This window comes from Wasmannia auropunctata, unplaced genomic scaffold (genome assembly GCF_000956235.1).
Source record: "Wasmannia auropunctata unplaced genomic scaffold, wasmannia.A_1.0 LD335634.1, whole genome shotgun sequence".
Classification (NCBI taxonomy): domain Eukaryota; kingdom Metazoa; phylum Arthropoda; class Insecta; order Hymenoptera; family Formicidae; genus Wasmannia; species Wasmannia auropunctata.
The window spans coordinates 350,681-360,568 of NW_012027256.1; the positions used below are offsets into that span (position 1 = coordinate 350,681).

The 9,888-nt window shown below is 36.7% G+C and overlaps 1 protein-coding gene across 2 annotated transcripts; it reads left to right on the top strand.

Moving 5' to 3' along the window:
- Positions 1-2,105: 2,105 nt before the first annotated feature.
- On the top strand, positions 2,106-3,541 carry LOC105456542 (E3 ubiquitin-protein ligase RNF181-like). Of its 2 annotated transcripts, XM_011700656.1 has the most exons (3): positions 2,106-2,279; positions 2,374-2,699; positions 2,881-3,541. In XM_011700656.1, exons 2-3 carry the CDS (start codon positions 2,397-2,399, stop codon positions 3,013-3,015), a joined length of 438 nt encoding a protein of 145 aa, XP_011698958.1. In that variant the 5' UTR covers positions 2,106-2,279; positions 2,374-2,396; the 3' UTR covers positions 3,016-3,541. The 2 variants fall into 2 exon arrangements, with proteins under 2 accessions (XP_011698958.1, XP_011698957.1); XM_011700655.1 differs by having other exon boundaries at positions 2,107-2,699.
- The last annotated feature ends 6,347 nt before the right edge of the window (positions 3,542-9,888 follow it).

Here is a 9,888-nt window from a genome sequence, read left to right on the forward strand (position 1 = left end):
TACTCGATCTAGCTGTAATTATAGTTATGTAGGTACTTTGTATATTGAAACTTTTTATTGTACATTTTGATATCAAAATACATTATTTAAATACATATAAACGTAAATACATAACACAAGTAGCAAGCTAATGTTATTTGTCATCATATTGACGGTATATACATAGTTTGCTACTTTGGACAAAAGAGGACCGCTGATTGTAATCAGCGGGGGTGGTGGAGGGCCTTTACAGGTTAATTCGTTTCAGCCTAATTAAAATCTGAAATTAAAGATATACAGTTGAAAAATTTTTAAGTATACTCAATCTTTGTAGTTTGTGAAATTATGTACTTTGTGTATTAAAATTTTTTATTGTACATTTTGATATCAAAATACATTACATAAAAATAAAATATAAATGTATATAAACATAAAAAGTACGTGCCACCCAGATAGCAAGCTAATGTTGTTTGTCATCAGTTTGCTACTTGGGAAAAGAGGACTGTTGATTAAAATCAGCAGGGGTGGAGGGCCTCTACTGCGGCTAATTCGTTTTAGCCCAATTAAATTTTATATAAACTTTCAAATTGAATATGTTTGGAAACTTTTTAAATATACTCAATCTAGCTGTAGTTATAGTTATGTACTTATATTGAAATTTTTTATTGTACATTTTGATATCAAAATATATTATATAAATACATATAAACGTAAAAATACATATCATCCAAGTAGCAAACTAACGTTATTTATCATCATATTTACAGCTTGCTACTTTGGACAAAAGAGAACCGCTGATTATCATCAGCGTGCGTGGTGGAGAGCCTTTACGGGCTAATTCGTTTTAGTCCAATTAAAATCTTATATAAAATCTAAAATTAAAAATATTCAGTTGGAAAATTTTTAAGTATACTCAATCTTTGTAGCTGTGGATTGTAGTTATACACTTTGTATATTGAAATTTTTTAATGTACATTTTGATATCAAAATATACTACATAAAAAATAAAATATAAATGTATATAAACATAAAAAAATACGTGCCATCCAGATAGAAAGCTAATGTTATTTGTTTGCTATTCATATTTACGGCATTAACTTGTTACCTGGGATAAAAGAGGACCGCTGATTATAATCAGCGGGGGTGGTGGAGGGCCTTTACGGGCTATTCGTTTTAGCCCAATTAAATCTTATATAAAGTCTGAGATTAAAAATATATACACACAACTAAAGCTACAGCACTAATTAAAAATTTTTATTTAGCAACGCAAATCTTTTAGTTAAATAAAATTTTTGTTTTCTTATAAATTCTATTATTTATTGTATAAAAATAGTATTTACTTGTTACAATTTTATTTATATACAATTAACATTTCGTTAATTGTATATAAATTTTAATACCATCTTAAAAATGAAGTTTTTTAAAGAGCATATTTATTTAAATTTTAATACGTATAATTTAGTACAGTTCATATAACTTACAATTAGATCTAATTCGCAACTTTTGTCAATCATAATACGTTAACTGTAAAATAAAATTAAAGCTTATTATAGCTCTAATTATTTGTCTCGCGCGCTCTTATAGAAAAACAGTAGATTGTTAACTTTCGCCGCGCGGCAGCTTTATCGTGTTCTGTTATGTGCAGGAGTAGAGATCGAAAAACCTATAAGGTTTTATTTTTAAGAAATTATAATATTTTTCGGGTAGAGAGTATAGAGAGTTCAAAAAGAAGTTTTTCATAGAAGTTTTTCATTTTTCATATTTAGTCGTATCATTTTCAGATAAAAAAAGAATTATTTTTTTAAATTTCTAGAAAAAGAATTCTTTTTGCATCTGAAAATTAATTCAGATTTGATGACTGAATTTTGAACTCTCTGTTGTCTGGAGAGACAAGAACAGACGGAGATTGATTGTCTTTATCTTCAATTTGTGGATGTATCACAGACTCGAACCATATCCATTTTCAACGTTCTCTTAGCTATGATTTTATCAACAGTATCATAAAATGGATGTAGCTGCGTTCCCATTTTAAAAATGGATGTACTGGCGATAGTGTGCGGAGAGCTGTAACATTACATATATGTAATAATAACGCTTCGGCGTTTAGTTGAGCGAATGCTTTCTAATATCCTTGTATTCTATGCTCTAGACTGTGACTGCTCGTTTTCAGTTTTTCACTATGACTCGAGGTTTTTGACAGATAGCACGTATTCTGGCGTACGATTGCGCACAGTTGTATATACATACAGTGATTTAGCTCTACGTGTGGTAAAAGATGTCCACGAAACAATGATTTAATCGTCAGTATCGAATATAAAAAAGTGAAGTTATCGTACATCACGATAAAGGTGAACGTTGCACGCGATCGATTTCACCGTTTTATCCATAAAGTAGGCTCCTGTAGGAATTGCGAGGACATGTCCGATTATTTCTCGGAGATGGGCTGGACGCCTCTGGGTGACGGAGAGGCGCCAAATCACTTGATTCAAATGGCACGGTTCCTGCGGGATTTCGGCGTGTGGGACTTGGTCGGGCAGGACACGGAACTTCCACCGCCAGCGTCGAAGGAAGCGGTGGCTAATTTACCAGAAATTAAAATTGAATCCAGCGAAAAACAGTGCCCGGTTTGCCTGAAGGAATTCGAGACAGGCAGCAAAGCAAAATTGATGCCCTGCCAGCATGTATTTCATCAAGAATGTATTGTACCATGGCTAGAAAAGGTAGGATTGATTGAGTGAACATATTGAAAAATTATATAAGACTGCATCGGCGTTATTAAAAATAATATATATCAATTATAATCAGAATTATTGGAATATGTGCAAGGGTTTGTTTCATTTATTATGCATTTTGATATATTATTATTTGCATTGATACTAATTGTAAAATTTGCATTTTCAGACAAACTCGTGTCCACTCTGTCGATACGAATTGCCAACAGACGATGAAGACTATGAAATGTATAGGAAAGAAAAGAAACGAGCAGTAGAGAGAGAGAAGGATTTGGAATCATTGCACAATTCTATGTTTACATAGTAAATAGGTGAATATTTAATTTTTGAAAAATTAAAATCTTTCTATTTATATTCTGTACATTAAGAAATATCACTATATTGAAAGTGTGCAGTTTACATTATTCATTATAGTTAATGTCTTAAATTACTGGTAGTAAAAATATAGTCAACTGATTGTGTAATCAATGTATGTATATCGATAAGGTTTATACTTATTTATTAAAGAAAATATCTTGTATTTAAAAACTATATGTAAAGAAACAAATTTATAGGGAGTGTATTTTGTACGTATTTTCTGAAACACGACATTGTGCCTCTCTGTTTCGTGATGCGAAAGGTGATTGAAATAAAGAGACGTGAATTATTAATAGGAAATAATGTTTATTATACAGTGTACATATTTATTAACTTCATTTATTTTTATTTCTGTTATAAATTTTATATTAATAATTGTATTATGTTTTTTTTGCCGAGCGACGAATGCCTTGATCAGTGTGCGCTTAGACTATAACAATCTCCGTAAAAAGTATAGAAACTTCTGATTTTTATTTTGTTCGTTTGGTTTATTCTTTTATTCCTCTTTCGCTCCCTCTCTCCGCTTTCTTCGTCTTCATTCACGCTATTTCACATTCTCTCTCTCCCTTTCTCTCCCTCTCTTTCGCTCTCTTTCTCTTCCTCTCACTCTCTCCCTCGCGCGCTCATTCTCTCGCTCTCTCACGCTTTCACTCTGTCTCTTTCTCACCGTAACACGATCACTATGAACCATATCACCAAAGAGAATTGCCAAAATATGTTGCGCTGAAAACGGCATAATCGTTCGGCATATACAAATAATAGTACTGTCGAAGTTAAAGTAATTGGCGGTTTTATTCATTATCCATTTTTTTCACTCTCTCTCTTTCTCTCTCGCTTTCGTATCGGTGACGACATTCCGAAAAAAAACGACGCACCGCCGCCGTCGCGCCCACGTGGATGCGACCCTTTCGTAATTTTTTCCTTCCCTTTCTCATTCCCCATCACCCCCTCCCCTCGCAATACTTCACCCTAGAGGGGGTTAGTATGTTATCAATTATTTATATATAATATGCGTAATAATATAAATAATGTCGTTAATATATCTATGATGATTACCGTTTCTTTAATGATAAACTATCTTGAATGATACATTTCTCTGCTAATGGCCATGTCCGTAATAGCTAGTTATGTAATTCTGTATGCGAGCTTCAAGTGGGATAAGGTACGTCGTACAGAACTTTCGGCTCGGCATTCACATAAGAGACAAATGAACGGTGAAATAAATCGTTTAAAAGTTACGTTTTCGAATACGGGAACACGTCCGTGGCGCGTAAAATGCAAACGTCGGGAGACCCACTTCCGTCTACACATGGATTTACAGATTCGACGCGACGTCGTCGTCGTCCCGGAATCCATTTTTTTCCATCGATTTAACGTAATATATCATCTCAACAGAAATATATATATTTATATATATAGGACAGATTTATATAGATCAATGATATTTAACGTTTTTTTTTCTTTTCTTTTATCTTAGACTTGATCCATTTCGTATCTCATGCTTTTTTTTGGACGAAATGCAGATATCCGCGACGTTCGCTAAAAAATATTAGTTCTTTAAATACGTCCCCGTGTTCTATCATGATATAGAAATGTACGACGTTAATTTTTTTTCTCGTGTCACTTACTGACTCCTCGTCGAACGCGTTTGGGTTTACTCCATTTTCTCGCTTGCATCAAATGTATGTATCTAGCTTCCTAACGTAAGTGTTAAGTGTAATTACTTTTATTTTTTTCTTTTATATAATGCATTAGCTTCTTTTTCTCGTTATAATAATAATCGTCATTCCATAATAATCATAATCAATAACCATAATAATAGCAATAATAATAATATTAACCATCATCATCGTCGCGATCATAAGTCCCGATGATGCTGTTAATTCGTCCATATCGATATATATATATTTATATATATTATATATATTATATTTTATATTACATGTTCCTTATGAAAATAATAATTCAAAATGGCATATCTTCCGTTCGCACCGCTATTCCCACATTCCTGCATCGCGCCCCTCGCGCCTCCGTTCCCTCGCTTAATCCTCTCGTACCTTATCTCTCGCCCTCGATAGAGTGACTTTATAAATAACTATTTATTCTACAGGCGTCGGCAGAATTTCTCGACGTTTCGTCGCGCGGTGAATAGTTCGTCGTTAATTTGCAACACACGTCGCTCTCCTAATACTTCGTAAAATGTCTACGCACGTCACATCGCGATTCTCGTCATTTTTTGACGACGAAAAATTCTGCCGTTGAAAGCTTCAGCGAATCTTCGGAGATTTCGGTCGAACACAAGTGTTCCTTTCGCTCTCTTTCTCCTTTTTCTTTCTTTCTCTCTCTTCGCTACAAAATTACAACTTCGTCCTCGCGGCATCCGATTGCCATCGACACTGCGATATTCGTCCCTCATGCAGCAATAAACGAACTTGTGCCGGAATGTCTGTCGATTCATTTTTCACGTACCGTCGTGTTGCCAATATCGTACTCTTTCGCGTTTACTTGCTCTCTCTTTCTCTCTCTCTCTAGGCTCGTTTCTCGTAGCATGTATTACAGATCGATGAGACTCTGAATTCTAAGGCCATAGATGAATTTCATGAAAAAAATGCAATAGACAGCAATAATCTAACGCTAATATGTTGCATTAGTGTAATCTCTGGTAGAGACGGTAGCAATATACAATTCGTCCGTATTGCGTAAAGCATGGTGGTACAATCCGATATAATAGCAATGTACAGTATCTGTGATAATAGCAACTGTCAATTTATAGCAGTGTCGACGACATTGCGTTTTTTTTTTAACAACGCTGGAGAAACGCATTTTCGATGCAACATCTCTCACTTTCTTCGAAACACTCGCAAGTAATTTTACATTCTCTCTCTTTCTCTCTCTCTCTCTCTCTCTCTCTCTCTCTCATTTCCTCTCTAAACGCACACATGCTATTGGTAATATTATTATCACGCGTGGTCTCATTGTTCTGCGCGTATCCCTAAGCTCAACACGCTGATATGCTAATAACGCTCTGTCGCATTTTGTGCAACTACCGTTTTATATCGATTACTTTTTTGATCTAGGTGACATCGTTTGTCTTCCCGTTTGTCTTACGCTCGCAACCGAATCAAATTTGTTGTAAGCTTCACGAATAAATTGTCGCCTTTTTACACGCATATTTTCATGAAGTTTTATCTCTCTTTTACGTCCGATCCAGTCGTCCGATTTTACAATTTACACATTACGAAATAATTATAATAATCGCCATTGGTCGGATATTAATATTTGCAATAATATTTGCGGTAATAGCGACAAGTAGTTATTGGTAATAGTGATAATAATAATAATAATACAATAATAATCAAACAATAATAATCTTAATAGCAATAAATCAACCATCTCGTCTATTTAATCGATCAACTCATAAATTTTGCACACTCGCTTATATAACGCATTATCGTGAAATACTGGTTCGCTCGTAATAAATAGCTATTATTGTAATGCGTTTCTTTGTTTCATTTGCTAACTAAAAGATTCTCCCTTTTTAAATATATCCCGTATTAAAATTTAAAAAAAAACTAATCTATCGTTGTATGTGTAAAAAACTTATAGAGCATCTTTATGCCTTGTCAAAACAATCGAATAATAAAATGATAATATATTTTGACTAGATCAATTAAGCTATTAATGCACATTCCCTGCATCGTTATTGACGTGAGTTATTTTTAAACAACAGGAATAAAAAATCCAACTTGGATTTCAATTCAATTTGGGAGCGTGCTCAGATGTGTTCTCGCTACTTTTTCCTCACCTTCTTTCTTTCACTTTTTTTTTTCTTTACGCGGCATTACGCGTTACGGTCCGATTTGTCATCTGATTTGAAGGTGCGAGCGTAGCGATCGTAAAATATTTCAATTTTTACGCCGTGGGGCACGTTCTCTCTCTTTCTCTTTCTCTCTCTTTCTCACTCTCTCTCTCTCTCTCTCTCTCTCTTTCTCTCTCTTTCATTTTGAGGGTCATACTTGCGAGGGCGAGATTCGACGTGAAGGGGAAAAGGGGCGATGCATCTCCACCACCAAGCGCCTGGCCTGCTCTGCGAACGTCTTATTATTTTCATACACTATCATAGTTAGTACTTCCGCTATATAGGACATTACGTGTGCACTGGCATGTACGTACGTACATCCTGTGCTATGTTGTAGTTTTCCTATGTACAGATATCTTCTTCCGACTTACTGCGGCGAGTATCGTGGCGCGTTTCTCAGGATCGCCGAAAGGCAATCTCTCCCTCGTTCTCCCGCGATCGATCTTCGATCACTGGCATGCGTACACATGCTTGTCGTGCTTCCGGCGATCCCGACCGCCCCGAGAGTCGCCCCGAATCTGATCGAGGAAAAACTCGCATTGTTATGTCGGGGTTTGATTATACTACGCAACGTTCTCGGGCCCCAAGCGCGAAAGCGCGAGACTCGGGGCCGCCGATTACAAAATTTTATTGTATGCCACGCCGAAATCAACAATAAAACTGATCTCATCCCTTACGACCTGTATAATATCTTTTCTCCCTCAAGGCTCAACGATACTTATCGTGTTGCGCCCAAGTATGCGTATATGTATATGTGTGCGTGTGTATGAGTTATTAAGTATATGTGTATTCTTATCAAGTTTATATTAAGTTTATGGTGTGTGTATTTGTGTGTGTACATGTATGTATATACTCATCTCTATGCTAATCGCGTACTTCTTCTTCTTCTTTATATATATACTCGACTCTCACCCGCGCCTCCTCCCGTCAACTCTCAATTTCACTTCCCTATATTCAATATGTAAAAATATACAGGTTAGATGTTATATAGTCGTAAGTACAGTTAAAAAATTCTACACTTTTTAGCCTCGAGTACGGGATGCAGTCGGATCGTCCTCAGAGTTAACTACGGCGGTCGAAAGCAAATCCAAATCCGAGAAACGCAAGTGAAACGCCATCGTAACGATCGTAATATCCGACATCTCGTCGATCGGACGTGCCGCGTGTGAGGAGGGTATGTATATGCAGCAAACAATAAAATTGCGGACGTCTTTTTTTTCTTTTATCAAGCACCGTACAAAAAAGGAGGGGACGTGCGTAATGGACCGTATTATATGAGTATCAATATATTATATGTCGCGCATCCGCGTCGTCTTCACGTTCCGTCTCGATAAAGCACCGACCGTCGTCATGCAAGACGCACTCCTTTCCACACCGACCGCCGCACAATATATTAGCAGTTCCTTTGCACTTTCGTAAGGATACCTAAACTATATATGTGTATATATATATTTTTTTTTATATAGCAATTATTTAAAGATTTGCTCGCGCGCGGACGTGCCTATATAACGTCCGATACGATCGACATTCTCTCGAATGGACTCAAAAAACGATGTGTCCTGACTAGAGATCACTAGAAATTCCGCGCGCCCTTCTCCCTATCCTCCTTCCCCCCCTCCCCATTCTGACTAGATCCGCAGACTTTTAAGTCGTAATTGCACTGTTTCCGAAATTCCTGCAAGCGAACGTTAAAGTCAGTCTCACGGTGCGCGCGACACGCGCGCACCATCGTGATTTCGTACGATTAGACTTATATGTCTCCTACATAACGAACGACAATTGCCGGATCGATCGTTGCCGATCGCTTGTTGAGTCTTGGCAGCGTGACTCGTTGACATCGTTAAACGGCTAACGCGTACAAGGAACTGTTATATATTTTACTCGCGCTGTCTGTTCATTTCGGAAATAGTTCATCCATCAACGTAGTCAAATATTAAAAGTGAAATTTTTAGACACTTAAAAAATGAAGTAAAATGATGGTAAACGCAAGAAGAAATTTAAATGCCAGAAGTAAAATTCGGTACTAAATTTGTTTATACCTAAGATAGACATCGAATGTACTTTGCTTGGTACGGCAAATGAGAATTATTTTAATGTATATTATATTTATAATCAGTTTATTTGTTATCGGGGTTTTTAAGATTTTTTGATCAAATGAATTGCACGTGGATAGACAAACCGTCCGCCGAAATGATCCCCGACGTTTGAGAAATACTACTCTCGCCTGCGCAATGCAGTCCGGGCCTGAAACAATTCTGTTAGCAATTCTTTAGTAACGGGCAACTCGCCACGGGCAACTGTCGTTGGTTCGCTTATTACGGAGTCATTTAACAAGTATAGTATTCGCAACAGTATATATAACATCTCAAGTAAACAGCAAAAGCGCATTGTTACGAGAAATGCGGGAAAGTATAAGCCAACGTAATAAATACGATCAGTATAAATATAATCGAGCAAATAAAATAATTACGAGAAACAATCACTGTACCAATGTACAGTGTTTTTTTTTCACTAAACGTTCAACTCGACTAGAGATATTCTTTGGGACTCGATAGAGTTAATCGCGCGATTTACCGTAGTAATGGTATACGGTTTTTTCCACGGACAGCTTTTTCGAGGATACAGATGCGTTTTATTAAAATTGTAGGATCACAGCGTTGCGGCATGCTTTAGCATTCGTGAGAATCGTTTTAACGACTGGAAAGTACGCGTATCATATGTGCGGGCGTTCAGATCACCGGGCACGCTCCGCCGACCAACGTCGCCCCGAAATCGCGATGTAGAATTAAAAGCGAGATTCTAAGGAGGAAACGCGTCTCTCGTCGATTTTCCGTCGGACATGCAAAACTTCGCACCTCCCTTCCGCGTAACTCCCGTCAGTCACGTTTACGTCAAAGTTATTGAAATTCGCGTTTTTTGGAATACGAAAGAGCGCATTCGCGGTCAATGCGAGTTTGAAAA

Bases quoted from the DNA above. Each gene is read 5' to 3' on its own strand.
- LOC105456542 (XM_011700656.1), top strand. From the start codon at position 2,397: ATGTCCGATTATTTCTCGGAGATGGGCTGGACGCCTCTGGGTGACGGA. The intron at 2,700-2,880 runs GTAGGATTGATT...TTGCATTTTCAG, and splicing joins TTGTACCATGGCTAGAAAAG to ACAAACTCGTGTCCACTCTG.